General features: G+C 43.3%; 1 protein-coding gene across 1 annotated transcript; it reads right to left on the bottom strand.

Annotated features, from left to right (window-relative positions):
• Positions 1 to 1,597: 1,597 nt before the first annotated feature.
• CXHXorf38 (chromosome X CXorf38 homolog) lies at positions 1,598 to 19,764 on the bottom strand. The gene is made up of 7 exons (XM_087829377.1): positions 19,515 to 19,764; positions 19,196 to 19,330; positions 12,604 to 12,723; positions 11,177 to 11,326; positions 10,216 to 10,395; positions 4,174 to 4,336; positions 1,598 to 3,741 (listed from the first exon to the last, which is right to left on the bottom strand). The coding sequence occupies exons 1-6, from the start codon at positions 19,728 to 19,730 to the stop codon at positions 4,175 to 4,177; spliced, it is 963 nt and encodes a 320-aa protein (XP_087685503.1). The 5' UTR covers positions 19,731 to 19,764; the 3' UTR covers positions 1,598 to 3,741; position 4,174.
• Between the last annotated feature and the right edge of the window lie 313 nt (positions 19,765 to 20,077).

The following is a 20,077-nucleotide window of genomic DNA, read 5'->3' as shown; positions in this document are numbered from 1 at the left end:
AACAACAAATAATTTAAAAACACAACAAATATTATCTCACACAATTTCTGAGGGTCAGGAATGGGAGTGGCTAGCTGGGTGCTTGCTGCTGGCTAAGTGTCTCTTAGCTGTCCACTGGGGCTGCAGTCTCTGAAGACTTGCCTGGGCCTAGAGAATCCCACTTCCAAACTCGTAATTTGCAGGAGGCTTCAGTTCCCCGTCAGATGGGCCATAGGGCTGCTTACAACATAACTTCCCCCACAGCAGGTGTTTCGAGAGAGAGAAAGCCCAAGATGGAAGCTATAGTTTTTTATAGCTTAATCTGGGAAGTGATATACCATTACTTCACCTGTGTTCTATTGGTCACATGGTGCACTGTGGGAGGACAATACAAGGGTGGAAATAGCAGGAGGCAGGCATCACTGGGGCCGCCTTCTAGGCTGCTACCACATACATGATTCTGAAATTAAAATTCCCATGCAGTAATAAAAACCTGTTCTTAAAGTTCTGAAATGAATCATAACCTTATATCAAGATTTTTATTAAAATTTTGAAGGATTTTCCCCTTCACTATTTTATATATGAATAGAAATTAATATATTTTTAGATTTGTCTTATAAAATGTATTTTGTAACTTGAGTATTATATTTCAATAAAAGGCGACTGTCTATTGAGTACACTTCAGAGCAGGTAGGTTTCTAATTAACCTGGTAAGAGAAAAGGAGGTACTCTTAGCTGATAATTTCCTATCACTCTACATTTATAATTTAGTTGGCAAAACAATTCGAGAAAATATCCAGAAGATGACAATACCTCTACTCTTAATGCAGTGCTCTCTTACAGGATCCAATTCGTAGTATGCCCACCCAGCTAAGAAATCTAACCCTTTGTTGCCTAGGATAGTCATGCTTAAAGCCATATAAGTGATTAATACTTTAATAAAAATGAACTTTTCAAATCATTAGGGTAATAGTCATTTCATAATCTCCCCCAACTCTCAAACTAATCCTTTCTGGCCTTTGCAATTTAACTTAAACTGTCTATAGATCTCTACCACTACTTTATGAAGCCAATAACATTTTCTGAATTGGCAGTTATTTTTCCAGACGTTTTTGTTACTGACACACGTTTGTTATTTCCCAGAATTTGTGTTTTATACAGAGTTTAATAAGTCATGAGTTCCTCCTTAGGTCCTCCGAGCTTCCTGGCAAAGCACAGGCTAAAATCCAAAGAACTGCCTCATCTTTGCAAATATAATGCTAAAACCACTTTTCTCCTTTAATTCTTTCAAAACCATGAACCCACATACTGTGTCCCAGGGAGAGGCTGAGAGCAAATCATATTGCTGGGTGAAAACAAGGCACTCTGAGATGAAACAAAGCCTTGTAGGGGAAGGAAACCACTTCCTGCGCTGCTTCTGACCTTGACAACTCACGAATACCCCCGGAGGTGGAGCTGACCCCCAACCCCACAAAAATGGAGGCTACGACATATTACAGGAACTGTGACACAAAGCTCTTAACAGTTTGAATTTATATTGTGCATGTCTCTTTATTTTGAAATATAAAATTTTAAACAAAAAGAATTTCAAAATACACGAGTGCATATTTGTTGTAAAAATTTCATATGTGAGTATACACAGTAGAAAAGCCAAATTTCTTCGAACCACTCTTCTCAACCCCAATTCCTTTCACAGAAGTAACAGCAAAAAGGCTTGGGAAAAACACACAGCTTTCCAGATCTGTTATTTAAAAATACAAATAGTTTCGTAGCGTGCTATGCATTGTTTAACATTCTTTTCTATTTAAAGTCTTAGAGATTATCCCATGTTACTGCACTGCAGCACTTCCTCCTCCTTTTGACCAGTTATATAACAGTCTGCAGTATGGCTGTGCTGTGATTTAACCACTCCTCTCCGGGTGGCTGGCTGCCAATTCTGCTGTGAATACCCTTCAGTGCATGCTCTGCGCCCACTTGCACAGGTCTGTACAAAAGAGGCCCACAGGTTGATGTCCCTGTACACGCCACATTTGCTTTTAAGCGCTCTCTGGGAATATCTTCCTTTGTTTCAATTTCAATGCAATTAAATGCTGCCAGTATAGTTTTCTGAACATCTTAATTTATCAGAGCAGACATTATACCAAATAAGATGAAAGCTCATAGACTATCATCTATACCTTTAAAATCTTCACATTTGCATTTATTCAGTGCCTAGCACATGGTTGACACTGATAAATGTTTGTTGGATAGATAAGGGAAAGCTAAGAGGTATGAAGAAAAAGTGATCATAACCCCACGTTTCGAAAGTTGGAAATGAGGTCTTAAATTGGTTAGTGAGTCAAGATTTAATCTGATGCCAAGCTGCTAGGAAATATTTCAAATTTTCTGAGTTTGGGGGGAGTTGTAAGATGAATGAAAACTTCTGACTTTACGACTGAAGTCATCTCAAGGAACTCCACAAAATTGAGGGAGAAGGAAAATGTAAGGTTAAAGGCCAAACAGTAACAAGAAAGATGAAAGCAGGAAGTTACAGGCACATCTGCATTCATCCAGGTTTTAGTGCTCGGCTTCACTTGGACTATTCCTCCAGGCAGCAGGGAACATGGCAATTCTGTCCTTGAAGGTTCAGAGGCAACTGTCCAGTTAAGCACCCCAGCAGAGAATGGGACAGTAGTTTCACAATTCAGGAAACAAACAAAGTCAGAAGTGGAAGATTTTTTGGGTAAAAGGAAAAGAGGAAGTATGAATGAATTGGAGAATCTGTTGAAAGAAAACAATGTCTTTGAATTTCCATAAGAATGTTGAAATTTTATTCCTAAATCTAAGGAAGGACCAGGCTTAGATAACAGTATAACTGACATTTATATCTACATGTGAATGCTCCTAAGCTACCCAGTTGACCCTTCAATCGGTGAATATTCACTGAGCACAGGAAGGCCATTCCCAGTGCTCAGCACTTGGGATCTAAGTGAACAGAAAGAGCTGTGACTGTCAAGGCAGTTTACTTTTCCTAAGTGCCACAAACAAGCCAGCAACTGTGGAGCTTTCCCCAATATCCCTGTTTGTGATGCTGACCTGGCACCCCCCCCCCACTGGTCAGTCAAGTCACTGGGTTCTCCAGCCCCCCACTGACCAGCCTGGGCCCACCTCCTTGCCCTACCGCCTCAGGCCACCAGATGAGGTAGTTAACAGTTCTGTAACTAATTGGAAATGGCTAGAAAATGGCCTTTCAGGAAATTTTTTTCTTGCCTTCTTCCAAAAAGGAAGGATTTATATCTCAACCTTTTACATCACAGCTTGCCCCTTGGGGATCCTCATGAATTAGACTTTCAGGAAGGAGGGGATGGGGTGGGGCAGGACTTGTCTGCCAGTGGGCAGAGAACTCTGCATGACCCTTCACACAGGCCTGGCCAAACACAGCCTTTACTGTGTTAAGCAGCCCGAGTTTAGGACCAGAAAAGAATCTCATTTTTTAAATGGTAACAAAACAAAACAAACAAAGCAAAAGAAAAACACCCCAAAACCCCTGGATAACAGTTTTGGCATAAGAGTATCTGATATTTTTTGGTCACATAGATCACACAACACCAAGCTTATGAATATAAAAAAAAATACCCCCGAAGAGTTAAAGGAAAGTTCAGGAAAAGACAACAAACATTCCTTTTTGGTTGGAGAGTTTTCCCTTTTGTGCAGAAAAGGACGGCTGGGATGGAAGCTGTGCTGGTTTTCAAAGAACATGTCTGATTTTTGTCAAAGGGCAACCTAAAAGAAAATATTTAATTTTATTTGAGGAAGAAGAAAAGTAAAATACTGAAGACAGTTATTTTAACAAGTTTTTCTTATGGAAATTAACAAGTTGCTATTAATACCACAGCTAAGAGCTGGGCATCATCAGTGTCACCCTAGGGCTGACATGCTTTTTGATTATGTTATAAAGTTGATTCACTAAAGTCTAGACCAACAACTTCAGATATATTTGGCTAAACAAAGCTGGCAGGGAGTCTATGGTGAATTACTTCACATGTGAAACCATCAACTAGAAAGAGCCAAAGCCCAGTGTCCTTTCTCTCAAATAATGACATAGGGAAACTTCAGATGAGACTGTGTGTGTTCATTATGACCTTACATAAGAGAGCAGACATCAAAAAGATGAGGCTATTCTATTCTTATTTAACATCAAATGCCTAAACTCACCTCAGGCCTCCCCTTCAGGTGTCTGTACCCCAGGTTCCTTTGAATTCAGTTTTTGATGCTGTAGATAGAGGCTGTCTAGCTTCTGCAGATCCTCTGTAAGACCATTTCTAAGATCTTCATTGTTTCTTAGAAATTCTTTTACCACCTCCAGTGGATTTAAGATCTGCAAAAACAAACCATACAATTTACAGTTCAGATAATTTTATAGCACGCTTGTAATTCAAGTGAAAACTTACTAGCTCCAAGACTGGCTCCTGCTCATGTGTCTACCAACAGACAGAAACCTTGGCTATAGGCACCTGTCCAAAAACAGGTTAAGGTTTGAAAAACAAACCCTTTAAAACAAAGTATCCTCTACTCAAAATAAAACCCAGGCTAGCTGGTTCTGTGCCATACAAGGGGGTGTTTACTTGCCTCCTCAAATTTTTTAAAAACTTCCTGCATTTGTATGAAAGGGCCATACACACAACACACACAGATGATCCTCAACTTATGATGGGGCCACATCCTGATAAACCCATTGTAAGTTGAAGATATAAGTAAAAAAATGCATTTAATACACCTAACCTACCAACCAACGCAGCTTAGCCTAGCCCAACTTAAACATGCTCAGAACACCTACATTAGCCTATAGTTGGGGCAAAATCATCTCACTGCCGCTGCCCAGCACCACGAGAAAGTATCATACTGTATATACTAGCCCAGGAAAACATAAAAATTCAAAGCATGGTTTCTACTGAAATGTTATCTGTGTCGCACCATTGTAAAGTTGAAAAATCATAAGTAAAACCATTGTAAGTTGGGGACCATCTGTATATGTATACACATACACATATATTATTACATATCTAAAAAAATAAAATGAAGCCCTTTCATTTTGAGTTTTGTACCTGTACATGTATTACTATTAAATATATAGCCATATACACACATCCATACATGTAGATATATACATGCATGGTTATCCATATGGATGTATATGGATGTTTCTGTGTATATATATTTAATAGTAATACATGTACAGGTAAAAACTTCAAGATGAGTACAAGGGTACAAGGTAAATACTCGGTCTTCTTCCAAACCTGTCTTCAGTCACCTAGCTCCTCCCCCCGGAGGTGACCACAGTGAAGTTTCTTGGTTTCTTCCAGAGATATTGTCTGCATTCCCATGTGAGCATGTGCATATATTGTACACACCTTTAAAAATATATAATTGGTAGCGCACTAGGTGTTGTTCTTCCACTGATCTTTCCTACATCAGATTATAAAGAGTGGCCTCGTTATATTTTTTACTGGCTGAATCATATTTCAGTTACAGATGTTTCACATTTTAACATACTATTTCAAACCTTCTGTTAAGGCCAATAATGCTGTATATGTGTCATTTTGCATACAGTGACAAGTCTATTTGTAGGATGTTTTTAGAAGTGAAATGCAGCTTTAATTCTGATGGAGTTTTCTGTTTTTTTAGTAGATTTTGCCAAAACTTCTATCTGTTGAGGTTGTACCAATTTAAACTCCCACCAGTAACATACTTCCTGATATTTAAACTAATAAATGTTCTCTCAGAATAGTACCATGGAAGTGTACCATGGGCTTATCCCAGGACCCCCTTACTGGTCACTGTGCTTATTACAAAGATGAGAGTTACTCGTATTTTTGGCTGTGATGAATTTTTTTTAAAGGAGGAGCTCCAACTCCAAGCTAAGTCAAGGTGATCTAAATCTAATGAAGAAAAGTGGAGGAGCACCCTACCCTCTAACAGAAAGGTGGTTCTTAAAACTTTAGTGTACATGATTGATTCCGATGCAGAAGGTCTAGGGGGGGAGCTAAGCAAGCACTCAGGTGATTGTGATGTCAGCGAATGAAACAGCGAGAGATGCCTGCTAGGGACAGAAGGGAGGGGAAGACTGGCTGCAGCACGAGGAATAGGGAGCAGGGAGGGCCAGGGGGAGGCCTTCAGATAGGATAGTAAGTACACGGGACGTGCCCTTCAGCTGGAGCTGTTTATTACACGGCTGGAAACAAGCCGACAGTTCCTGAAAGACACCTGGGCTTTAAATAATGACTCTGGAAACCATACACACGTAAAATGAAGACTATGCCAATGACAATGCTCACAGCATACACGGTACACTGTGGGCACTGCACTGTTAGCCTATATTGCCTGTGCCTGGTGCTCTAGAAGCAACCCCAGGGTCCTTCCCACGGTGGGTGCCTGTGACCGCTGACTGGGTCTTCCCTCTCCCTGCTTGGAGACCTTCTAATCTGACGACTTGGCAGCTGTGATCCTTTGTGCTGTCATCTACTCCTCTCTGCCCCTGAAATGTGCTTAAGAGGGGCAATTATTTTAGCTTGGTGAGGTGGGGAGAGGGGAGAAAAAGTCAAAAGAAGTTTTTAAAAAATTCTTATTTGTAAAGGGGGAAGAGAAAGTAGAGATGGGAAAACTGAAGTGAAGTACTAGAAAAATTATGGAATGTAGTCAGTCAGACCTACTTGGATATTGAAGCCCTACTTTGTCACTTAACCAGCTGCGTGACTTTGGACAAGATACTTGAGCTCTCTGAGCTTACTTCCACATGTGCAAATAAAGGATGGTGCTACCAACCCCACCCAGTATTCTTGTGAGGGTTAGAAATAACCTTCTGAAAGCACTCAGCACTGTGTCCAGGACATTCCTTCCTTCCTACATTCATTTAACAAATGTTTAGTGAGAGTCTGTCTACCATGAGCCAGGGACTATTACAGGCAAAAGATGCTTAGCATTCTTCCAGTCCCTTAAGCCAAAACTTGGGCTTGTCTTCGGCACTTCTCTCTCTCACATGCCACATGTGTCCACCTTCTCACCACCCCTACACTTCCACCTGGGTCCAACCACCATCTCTCTTACTTGGTAAATGCAGCAGCCTCCTAACAGGTCTCCCTGCTTTTATCTTTTTTTTTTTTAATATATAGTTATAGATTTCATAGAGAGGAAAGGAGAGGGATAGAGAGATAGAAACATCAATGATGAGAGAGTCATTGATTGGCTGCCCCCTGCACACCCCCGACTAGGGATCGAGCCCGCAACCCGGGCATGTGCCCTGACCGGGAATCGAACCCCAATCACCTGGATCCTGGGTCAACGCTCAACCACTGAGCCGCACCCGGCCGGGCTCCCTGCTTTTATCTTTAACCCCCAACCCCACCCCTCCCAGGTATCCTCAACATAGCAGCCAGTGTGCTCCTTTTGTCATTCTGCTGCTGGGAACTCTGCCATAGCGCCCATCTCAGGAGTAAGAGCCTAGGTCCTCCTCAGTGGCCCACAAGGCCCAAAGTGACCTGCCTCCTCCATCTTCACTCTCTCACCTCCTCACTCACTATTCTCTCCCTCACCCGACTCCAGCCACCCTAGCTCAACTTTCCGCTGTTCCCTCTGCGTGAATGCTCTTGCTCCAGATATACACCTGGTTAGTCCTCACCTCCTCCAAGGCGCTGCTAAGTCTCTCCTCAACAAGGCCACCCCAACCACCCTACTGTAACCCGATACTCATCCCCACTCTGCTGTTCCTGATTTTCCATATTCTGCTCAACACAGTACTTCGAAGGCACATCATTTACTTAGTCTGTTGACTGTTTACTATCTGTCTCTCCCTACAGGGATCTTTGTTTTGTTCACTGATGCACACCAAGCTTCTAGAACTGTGCCTGCAACACAGTAGGTGCTTGCTCAGAAAATATTTCTGGAATATAACAAAGTGTCATTTCAATCCTTTCCCTGAATGCCTCCAGTACATTCTGTCACTGTCCCTTCTCCCCAAGCTTCCCCATGGATCTTTGTAAAGGTGGTTTCCTCACCAGGGTTTACAAAATCAGTAATGACTTTCAAAAATGTGCAAGTTCTTTCTGTTTTTTTAGTCACTTACTGCACTCAATGTCCTTTAGCTGAATTTTTAAACTCCCATGTCCAAACAGAGCATGGAAGGCCAGCAGGGCTATGTGAAGGGCTCTTGGGTGACAGCTGAATTATGCTGCAGCTGGGCCCTTGGTGGACACACTCCACACATGTCCCGAGGGACATGACCAGCTGCTGCTCCCAGGTGGCTCTGAAGCAGAACGCAATTTACAATCACAGTTATACATGCATAGTGTATTTTCATGGGAGCCCCTTTTATAAGGTTATATATCATTAAGGCTCATCAGTAGAGCAGAGAAGAATGGAGATGATGAGCTCTCTCAGCTACATGCTCCTTGGCACTCACTCTCATCCTCCAGAATGCATTTGGGGAACTGTCACATTAATTATAGCCATTAACCATTTTTTCTCAACTTGGCTTTCCAACCTTTTCCTACTGTTTTAACGAATACCAGAAACCGGTCTTGTTAAACATTCACCAAAAAAAGTACTGTAGTTATAATCACTGTATTTCTTAATTCCTTGATGCACGACTTTTTCATATTTAAATATCTGAAATGAGAATGCACCTTACCACTGATAGTGTTTTACAAAAAATTAGCAGCATTTTTTTCTTTCTTAGAAGTAACTGAATTAATGGTGTGTCTTAAATTGATGGCATTTTAGAGCCACTGAAATTTGGTTTATCAAATCATCTGACTTTGCAGACTAACCCTAAAGGACATGGATAACCATATCTGGTACTCAACTTCCAAACGAGGTCAAGTTCCACACATCATGGAGAGCCAACCTTCAACTTCTTAGAGATAACATGCCAATCAATCTGAATTTACATTTTGATCAATTGAAACAGCAAGAGAAATGCCATGGTCTACTGAACAAAAGCATGCAAAATGAGAGCATATCAACTCTATCTAGAGACTTGGGGACCTAGAGAACAAGCCAATTAACCCCAATTTCCTCTCTGTAAAACAGAGATAATGAGGGTTTGAAATTTACAGTTGCTAGTTCTTTGGTGATACAAGATGCAGTGAGGCATGTGGAAAGGCACACGACCAGAGCGAGGGGACCCACAGCCAGCCCTGACCCCAGCCGGTGGCCTTACATCTGACAGTGCTTGCTCCTTGGGGTTGTTGCCTCATGTGTAAAGCAGGGGCTATGATAAAATGATTGCCAGCTTCCCTTCCAGCTCGCAACTCACCAAGACTCCTGGCTTGAGTGTGTTGCTGCTGATGTGTTTTGCTCTTTGTTACACAAACAGGAAAGAACTGCAGCTCCCTCGAGAAAGAGGGAACTACAGATGACTCAGGGACTGTGAGCCCAATCCCTGGTTGCCTTTTCCTGTTCAACTCTGCTTCTGAAAGCAGCAGCAGAAAGAGAACTGGGGCTGGCTCTGATGGCATTTTAAAATAAAGCAAGATGAAACCCATGGATTTAGAAAACAGAAGACTTCACAGTCTTATTCATCATTTTAAATACCTATGGTGTGCCAGGGAGGGCACTCAAAAAGTGGCAGTATCCACTCACTTTTTCCTTAAAAATCAGTAAGTATATCCTTAGGTGAGGATTTAAAAAAATCTGTTGGCTCCTCACCACTTTCTGGGAATCAGGTCCAAACCCTTTGGTGCAGAACAGAAAACCTTTCAAAATATGGCTTCAACTTACATGACCACCTCGCATCTGACCATGCTTCCGCCTATGCTCCCCTTGTCACTGTCCAGGCCCCACCTGTTCTTCATACCTTGACAGGTGCTGTTCCTTCTGCCAAGAACGTCCTTTTTCTCTTGCCAACTCGCCGAACTCTGATCTGGTTCTGTTAGTCCCAGCCCAACAGCACCTTCTCAGCAAAGCCTTTTTTTGCAGTGCCCCCTGACTTGCAGAGAATCTCTAGAACATTTGTTCAGAATTCTGTGGTAGCCCTTACTGTGTTGTTCCACTCCGTGGCACATATTAGGCACTCAGATGTTTGCTGATGAAGTGAAAATAGTTGTTTAAAGGTAATACTAATCTGTGCCAAATTTCTGGAAATTATTTGTCTTATAAATCAGAAACATAACTGGCAATATGTTAAAATGAGCTATTCTTCCTCCCTGGCGTCTTTCTTTGTTTTGTTTACTTACACAGAGGACATAATTTTTTTTTTTTTACCTCTTCTGGCAACACCTCTTGTTCTTTTGCTTGAAGATACAGCTCTTGAAGCTTTTCCTTTAGAAGTTCCATTTCTATTTCATTTACTTGGCTCTCACTCAGGCAAACACCTGCTCCATACTCACACCCATCTCGATGATCTTCCTCAGGGATTTGAACAGCCCAGTCAGATGTCAACAGCTGTTGGATTACCGAACAAATATATGAACTGACTGAATGGAAAAGATATTCCACTGGATGACTCAAAGAATTTACAATTAAGTATCACTGACTAGATCCATTTAAATCACACCCTGTGACCACAGAAAAGCTTCTTTGCCCAGCACAATTCTAGATTTCATATCAACATGTTTTCCTAGTTACATGCTAAAATTTTTTTTTTTTTTTAATTCTCACTCGAGGATATTTTTTCCATTGCTTTTCAGAGAGTGGAAGGGGGAGAGAGAGATAAACATCAGTGTGAGAGAGACACATCAATTGGTTGCCTCCCGCTCACGTGCTGACCAGGGCCTGGGATCAAGCCTGCAACCGAGGTACGTGCCCTCGACCAGAATCGAATCTGGGACCCTTCAGTCCTCGGGCCGATGCCCTAACCACTGAGCCAAACCGGATAGGGCTAAAATTTCATTTAAACCTAATAAACTTCAAATTCTAAATGAGTGACTATGGTTGTTTTTTCCCCTTAGTTCTTTTTTTTAATTTTTAAAAAATTTTTAATATATCTTTATTGATTTCAGAGAGAGGAGAGGGAGAGAGAGAGAAACATCAATGATGAGAGAGTCATTGACCGGCTGCCTCCTGCACGCCTCCGACTGGGGATGGAGCCCGCAACCCGGGCATGTGCCCTGACTGGGAATCAAACCCCGATCGCCTGGATCCTAGGTCAACGCTCAACCGCTGAGCCACGCCCGGTCGGGTTCTCTTAGTTCTTTATGCCAGAACTGTTCAATCTAAACTTTACCTGTTCTATTCTGGAGTACGCCTCCACAATCTCTGGGATATTATGGAATTCATTCAGAAAATTTTGGATCTTCATTTGGAAATCTCGAAGCCATGTAGAAGATACCTTCATCTCTGAAGAGTGCATGATATCATTACGACACTTAATCACCTACAGAAAGACAGAAAAAGATAAAAGGCTTCAAAGTCAAACAGTGGGGTAAACTGAGATCTTGTAGTTCCAAAGAAAAGTTGCAGAAAGGCTTTTTGTTAGTTACAAAAAATGTTCCACCCCCTGCCACTTGAACAATAAATTCATCAGGGTAAGAAATACAAACACGCTTACAACTATCCTTAGCCCTTGAAATCTTGTGACTGGCTGGATATCTCTTATAATTCCCCATATTCCTTAACTGAAAACAACCTGCAAAGAGCAAGATTATTGGCTACTGGCTCTGCATTCACCCAAAGACTGAAGTAGACAATGCAAAAATCCTTTAAATATCATTGGAGCTCCAGGAAACTGGGTCAAGGGAGTTTTTGGTTGCGGAAACCATGATGAAAAGACCAACTTTTGCCTGTATTTTAAGACAGATAGTATTGTCTAATCACATATTAATGTGTGTAAAGTCTTCCACATCTTCGAGAGATAGCACAGGGGTCAACTTTGTACTGTGATAGTTTTTGTGTCTGCTGATATCATAGAGGATTCTGTCCTTTTGACTGCTGGCGACGTAGCAAAATATACATGCATGTTCTCTACATATTATAAATAACCCATTCAAATATACTCTCTTCAGTGACCTTCAGAGTAATAAATGTACCAGAGCTGTTCTCTGGTGAAACAGAGAAAGTCTAAGTCTCCGAGGAAATCTGACATAGTGATCTATTCTGACCTTTTTTATTCACTAATGTTCCTGTTTTCTCCAGTTCTATGCAACTTGATCTTGCCAATGAAATTTAGAAGGGCAGGACTCAAATGCTGGTATACATTAAATAAGTTAATGCAAGTAAAGCATTTGCTTGATGCCTGTCACATGTGAACAGAATGATGCATTGCTCTGTATATATATTTTTTAACACTGAAAATAACTTTGCTTCCGTTTATGCCAGAACAGAGAAATTTGAGGTTCACCAAGTTTAGTGGTGAAAGGTACAACGGCAGGTTGTCAGAAAGCTTTATTTAGGGAGAACAAAAGGGTCAGTCTCCTGACCATATTCGCACAGGAGTTCTTGGACATCACAGAAGGTACATGGCATGTGAACCCCTCTAAGCAATACCAACTTTGAAGCAAAGTCTAAGTTTCTTGGCACATCACTGTTTTGGGGAAAGACCATGTGCTACGCATGCACGCTGCTTTAGCATCACAGGGTGTGTTTCTCAGCTGGTCTTCACAGTACCTACATGGCTGACTTCCATTGTATGGTTTGAAATCTGACAGCTCTTACCTCTGTGACTTTCTTCCGATCAACCACGAAGTGATCGCAGGAGTTGATGAGGCTTAAAAGAGCAACTGCATCACAATCCTCAGGTCCTGTTTTGTTTGCCAGTCCTCGGGGCATAAAGGCCTGTAGGAGGGGATAGGTGAGGGGTACCTGAGTCTCCCTCAATCCTATGAGCTACTGGGGCCAATGTCACTTGCCTGTTTTCCCAAAAGTTGACTGAAATTCTCTTATTGAAGTTTCGAGTTAGAGCCTCATGAGTTCAAAACACAAGTCAGGAAATCGGGTGATAGCTAAGCCTCGGCCAAAGGCAGTAACTAAAGGGTTGCTCTACCTGTCCCTCTGCTCTTAGAGGCACTCAAACATTTGACACAACTGGTTTTCTGTCCTTTCTTAATGGCATGTAAGCAGAAAGCATGGGTAGAAAGCACCTAATTTCTTTTCCTTACTGAAGTGTCAGTGGCTGAGTTGTTAAAGAAAGATTTAAAATTTTAAAATAATAGTTACTCCAAAGTGGACACTAAAATGACTTGAGAAAGTTCAGTATGGTAGTATAAAGTTAAGAATCTAGGCTTTGAAGTGTGTGTGACAAGGCTGGGTTCAAATCCTAGCTCTGCCACATGCCAGCTGTGTGACCCTGGACAAGTTACTTATCCTCAGATCCCTCATCAGTAAATGGGTTAACTGTTCTCATCTATCTTGAAGTATGTTGTGAGAATTAAATAAGTTAATGAAAGTAAAGCATTTGCTTGGTGTCTGTCACATGCTAATAAACAGCCCATAAATGTTGGCACTTATCTCGATGGTGCAGGGGGAGCAGGACCTCCATAGGAGTTACAGATGGAATCCCAGGGTTTGAGGCACTAGATAATACCAGAAGGGCCTCGTTCTAGCATGATCTTGCCTTTTATAGCATTTTCTGGGACAAACCCCAAAAACGGTGTTATAGCGAGGCTTGGGCATATTTCTTTCCTGAAATATTTCCAAATTTACATCTGAAGGCAACAACTTTAACAAGCTAAGCAGCTCAGGAGTACATTCCTGCCAAGGGACTAGAGAAGATGACATGTGAAAAATTACGTGCAATGAGAACTCTAAATAAAGAGTTCCCTTGAAAACAAACACATTTCAGTAGGCAAGGGACCTGCAATACCTCCTACAGTGCTGCTGGGAATGCATTCCAAAAAAGGCTTGTGGGAGGCGTCGCCACACCCCAGGGAGAGTCAGGGCTATGTTCCTGATGGTGGCGGAATCCTACACCTGTCTCATGCAATTAAGAAAAATTCTGAATACCCTGTATGGCCCCTATCAAAAGGTTCGGTGGCCAGTACCATCACTGTCTTTCTATGTCTTAACAGCCACTGACATCCCAATCCTCTGAAAGAAGCCTGTTATGGATGCTACAGATGCTAACAGAGAAGTTAGCTAATGCATCACAGGCAAAGTAATTCAATAATAAGGAAGAAAAAAAGAAACTCTGCTTACTCCAGCTGTTGCTGAGAGGAAAATACAAAGTTAGAGGAGCCTTAGTTGCCTCAAAACCAGGCCTAGTTTTCCTTTCCCATTACAAGGTATGTTCTATCTGGCATTTTCTCACCAATATAAACCTGTCTCTTCCACATTAAAGTTTTATTCTAGTAATTATTCCCTTTCTTCAGAAATAGAAGTCAAAAGGGAGGCTCTAACACCTCCTTGCCTCTGAAAGCTGTTTCTTAGAATTGTGTCAAATACCATCGTGTTCCATGTGTTAAATGCACGGTTCTGTGAAACACACCTATTGCTTCTCGCTACTGTCTGCTGTCGCTGCACTGAGTAGTAGGAGGCGAGGTTGGAGAAATAAACAAGGGCCAGACCGCGCTGGGCCTTGCTCTGGAAAGGAGTTTGGAATTTATTCTAAGGACATCAGGAAGCCATCCAAGGGTTTTAGGCAAGGGAATAAAAGGATTTAAATTCCCATTTGAAAAGCACACAGCCTGCTGTGTGGAGAACCCACCAGAGGCGACCAGAGCAGCAGAGGCAGCTAAGTGGGAGGCTGCAGCCAGAAGCCAGGAAGGAGGGCGAGAGTTGTGACGCAGAGATGGAGAGGATTCCATAACTATTTCGCATGTATAAAGAGGGTAATGAGGGTTCAATAAAAGATGAAGCAAGAATGACTGTAGCCCTGGCCGGTGTGGCTCAGTTGGTTGGAGCGTCATCCCATATACTGAAAGGTTGTGGGTACGATTCCCGGTCAAGGCACATACCTAGGGTGTGGGTTGGATCCCTGGCCGGGGCGTGTACAGAAGGCAACCAATTGATGTTCTCTCTCACAACCAGGTTTCTCTCTCTCTCTTTCTGCCCCTCTCTCTAAAATCAATAAGCATATCCTCGAGTGAGGATTAAAAAACAAACACACACAGAATGATTGTAGGTAGTTGGTGGTGGGGCACTGGCGTAGGTTTGGAGGGGAGAGATGAAGAGTCCTACTTGAGAAGTCAATACAAAGTGCGCAGGAGGTAATGAAGTGGAGCAGTCGAGCAAGCAGTGGAAGATGGGCATCTGGAGCTCAGGCAGGGCTAGGGGCACAAATCTGGAGCCATCAGCATAAAGGTAGTATTTAATATTTCATTCCATGGACCTGGGCAGTATCACTAGAGGAGAAGGGGGGGCGGAAGAGGCCTGAGAAAGGCCAACACTCAGAAGGAGGCTGAGGAGGAGCCAGGGAGGTAGGAAGAAACCCAGGAGAGAGTGTCACAAAGCCCGGAGTGTTTCAAGAAGAGTGGTCAGTAGCGCTGAATGCCTGACAGGTAGAAAGAGGAGGATGGAGAATCAAAAGTCACATGTGCCCCTGACAAGAAAATTGCAGTGGGGTGGCAAGGGTGGAAGCCAGGGTGGAATGGGTTGAAGAGTCATTGCGAGCTGAGGAAAAGAGAAAGTAGGCATTAAACCCTTTTTTGAGACGATCTACTGGGTATACATATGGGAGGCAGAGAAATGGGGAGATAGCTGGAGGGATTAGATCGAGAGAAGTTTTACTTTCTCTTTATGTTCCAAATATTCATTCAAGTGTGCATGGGTTTTCTTTTAAAAAACAAAACAGCTTTATTGAGATATAATTCACATACCATACAATTGACCCATTTAAAGTGTAGTTATTTGCCCGGCCAGCATGGCTCAGTGGTTGAACGTTGACTTATGAACGAGGAGGTCATGGTTCAATTCCCGGTAGGGGCACATATCTGGGTTTCGGGCTCAATCCCCAGTAGGAGGCATGCAGGAGGCAGCCAATTGATGTTTGTCTCTCTCTCTCATCACCAATGTTTCTATCTCTCTTTCCTTCTCCCTTTCTCTCTCTGAAAGCACTAAAAACATAAAAAACTCTTAAAGTGTACAGTTCTTTGCCACAACATGGATAGATCTTGAGGGTATTATGCTAAGTGAAGTAAGTCGGAGAGAGAGACAAACACTGTATAATCTTACTTATATGTAGAATCTAAAAAACAAAACACTTAGCTCATAGTACAAAGAACAGATTGGTGGTTGCCAGAGGCAGGGGTGGGAGAAATGGGTGAAGGGAGTCAAAAGGTACAAACTTCCAGTTATATAATAATCAAGTCTTAGAGATGTAATGTACAGCATGGCAACTACAGTTAATAATACTGTATCATATATTTGAAAGTTGTTAATAGAGTAGATCTTAAAAGTTCTCATCACAAAAAAAAAAAGAGGAACTATATATAGTGATGGATGTTAGTTAGACTTACTGTGGTGATCATTCTGCTACATACAAATATAGAATCATTACAGTGTATACCAAAAACTGTTATGTGTCAATCAATAAAATTTTTTAAGTGTACAGTTCAGTGGTTTTCAGTATATTCAGAGCTGTGCAACCATCAGCACAATTTTAGAATATTTTCAACACCCCAAAAAGAAACCCTCTATCCATTGCCTATCAACCCCCTCTCTGCTCCAGACCCTGGCAACCACTAAGCTATGTTCTGTCTCTATGGATTTGCCTCTTCTGGAAATTTAATATAAATGGAATTATACGATATATGCCTAGCTTCTTTCACTTAGCATGTTTTCAAGGTTCACCCAAAGTTGCAGCATGTATCATACTTCACTCCTTTTTATGGCTAAATAATCCATTGTATAGATAAACCACATATTTCTTATCCATTCGTCAGTTGATGGACATTTGTGTTGTTTCTACCTTTTGGCTATTGTGAGTAGTGCTGCTATGAATACTTGAGCACAGGTTTTTGTATGGAAGTATGGTTTCATTTCATTGGGAATATATATACCTCAGAGTGGAATTTCTGGGTCATATAATAATACTATGTTTAATCTTTTCTTTCTTTTTAAAAAAAATCAAATAAGCCAAGGCACTATTAAAGCTATTTGTATGGTAATGGCAATAAGCTGGGAGGGAGGAAGAGTGGATAAATGAATACTCAAAGTCCTTGAGCAGGTGGGAGGGGAAAAAGTCCAACACACAAGTGGAGGGACAGGGTGATAAGAGAGACACCCTTCCTCCTCTGTAGCAGAAGGAAGGTGGTGTACATGAAGGTAGGTTGGTAGGTCTGGTAAAAATGAAGAAGTATGTATCTGGGGGTATTCATCAACTCCAGGAAGGGTGAACAAGGTTAGCAGCTTGGATTGGGGGTAGAGGAACACGAGTGGGGGCTTGGCAGCAATAGTCATCTCTAGGAACAGGAACCTATAGAGAGACATGATCAGACTCCTGGGGCTCGTGAGCCAGAACTGTAAGTGACAAGATTTCATTTTTTTGTTGAATAATATTCCATTGTGTACACACACACACTCACATCTTTATCCATTCATTTACTGATAGACACCTAGGCTGCTTCTATATCTTGGCTATTACTAGTAATGCTGGAATGAACATAGGAGTGCATATATCTTTTTGAATTAGTGTTCCTGTTTTCTTCTTGCCATTTGTGACAAGGTGGATAGACCTAGAGGGTATTATGCTAAGTGAAATAAGTCAGACAGAGAAAGACAAACACCGTACGATTTCATTTATATTTGGCATCTAGAAAAACAAATGAACAAGCGAAACAAAATAGAAACAGAACCATAGATATAGAGAACAAGCTGATGGTTGTCAAAGGGGAGAGGGTAAGGGGATGGAGGAAAATAAAAAAATAAATGTTACTCATTAAAAAAAAAAAAAGAAAAACTGAAAAGTAAAACCAGTCAGCTTCCCTTGTGAGATTCTTCTTCTGAGCAGAAGCAGATGTTGGTGTCACCAGGGCTGGAGTTGGGCCAGGCAAGTTCAGAGCAAGGAGGGAAAAGGAGGACGGGGCTGGGAAAGAATGTGAACACAGGGTTGGACTAGAAGGTCTGCAGGTAACAGCAACGAAAAGTGGCATAACCAGGTGGCCTATGCTTCAAGAAGATCCCGAGGGTATAAAAAGCAGCAACAGAGACCAAACAGGTGAGGGACGGTCATAGTGAAAGGTAGAGTTTTAAGTTTTTTTCTTTTCTAGGTAAAAGGAGAAGTTGGCAATTCTATAGCGGCTTTAAAAAAAATGGGAAGAGCGTGCAGGTGGTGGGTTTACTGGGCCAGGACAGCCAAAAGTCCAGGGGCCGTGGATATAGTCCAACTTCATTTTTGAGGTTAGGGAACAGAGGCTGGCCGAGTGTCACACCCCAGCAGCTGAGCTGGTGATTTCTGCTTCTTAGGCACCAAGCCTGTGCCTGCTGCTAACTGGCATGAGGACTGATTCCAAATGCTACTTTGTGTTAAGAGGCCACTTTGACTGCTTCTCCCCACCGCCTACGCAGGCTTCTGGCAAACATTAAAAAGGCAAAAAAAAAAAAAGTCCCCAATTGGCCCAACTAGTAAGTCAAATTGCCAAAATCTAAAAACGGGTCTAGCCCGGCCGGGCGTGGCTCAGCAGTTTGAGCGTTGACCTAGGATCCAGGCGATTGGGGTTCGATTCCCGGTCAGGGCACATGCCCGGGTTGTGGGCTGCAGCCAATCAATGACTCTCTCATCATTGATGTTTCTATCTCTCTCTCTCCCTCTCCATTCCTCTCTCTGAAATCAATAAAGATATATTTTTAAAAAGTAAAATAAAATAAAAATAAATAAATAAAAACGGGTCTAATAGTATCCTATCTGGCTGCCCACCCCATCTCCTAAGTTTTATTCCTTAGATGGACAGTTACAGTCCTTCATAGTTTAGCCTTTTCTTGCCTTAGCTTACTTTGCCATCCTCATGGTACACTAGGACTCAAATGAGCTACCAAGGGAGCTTATCCTCAAAAACTCATTTCATGTTTCTCCCTCTGTGCCTGTGCTCATGATGCTCGCGCTACATCTTGTCCCAGTATCTCTCGTGGAAATCTTTTCTACAGCTTTGCAAGCATGAGTAGCAAACTCAAATGCCTCCAGGAAGCAGACAGGTAGAAGCAAGCTTCTACTTCCCTAAGCTGGGTTGGGTCCAATATAACAGTCCTGAACCGCCTATACCCAAGACCTTAGGTGAAACCAATTTCTCTGGATCTGTTTATGAGGTCCCAGGCTTCAGGTGACTCCCACCTGGTGTGGCACGCCCCTCCAACCCTATAGATTGCAGGTGCTTACCTTGGCCACCTCCCAAGCGTCCACGGGCCAGCGGCCCGGCCGGCAGTTTCCCCAGTGGACGTCTCCATTTCTATTGGTGTGATGTTTCAAAATCTCCTGTTTCCACTCTGCGCACACCTGACACTGAGGCTGAAACTACAGGGCGCGGCGGTGAGGAGGGGCTCGGGATGGAGGGGCACTTGGGCATCTGAGCCTAGGCCGTTGCGGTCAGCCCCGCACCAGGGAGGGCACAGGACTCTGCGCTGGGGACAGCGGACGGGAATGGGGAGGGGAGGGCACGGGAGGGGGAGGCGGTCGAGGCCCCAGGTCAGATGCTCACCTGGCGGGCGCGCGGGCTGCACCGGGGGCCGCCGCGGCAGGTGGCGCCGGGGCGCAGGCCGGGGGCGTGGGCGAGCAGGCCGCGGTGGAAAAGCAGTATCTCCCGGCCCACGAAGCCCTGCAGGCAGCCGCGGAGCAGCAGCAGACAATAGCCCGCCTTCACCCAGTTCTTGTACTCCGCGCAGTTAAGGCGAGCGACCAACTCTGACAGCACCATTTCCCGCTCCTGCCCGGGAGGCCACGGAAGGAGGGGGGCGGGAGCGGACGGCTGTGCGCAGGCGCAGAATCCTAGACAGTGCCGGAAGCAGCGGGGCGCGGGGCCCACGTGGCCCCGCCTGCAGGCAGCCCCCGGGCGCACGGATCGCGTAGCTGAACGCGCGGGGCGTTCTGGCTTCCGGGCCACGCCGGCCCCACCCTAGTCTCAGGTGACCCCAGACGGCTACGGACTTTGTCCGGCGATTGCGGGAAAGCCTCTACCTGGAACTCTTCCGCCCTCTTCTCTGTTCCACCCGAGACCCCGCCAGCCCCGGATTCTCCTCCCTCTTCTGATGTCCGTGCTGTTTT

Source organism: Miniopterus natalensis, chromosome X (genome assembly GCF_054644295.1).
Source record: "Miniopterus natalensis isolate mMinNat1 chromosome X, mMinNat1.hap1, whole genome shotgun sequence".
NCBI classification, from domain to species: domain Eukaryota; kingdom Metazoa; phylum Chordata; class Mammalia; order Chiroptera; family Miniopteridae; genus Miniopterus; species Miniopterus natalensis.
This window is presented reverse-complemented; position numbering and strand designations above follow the sequence as displayed.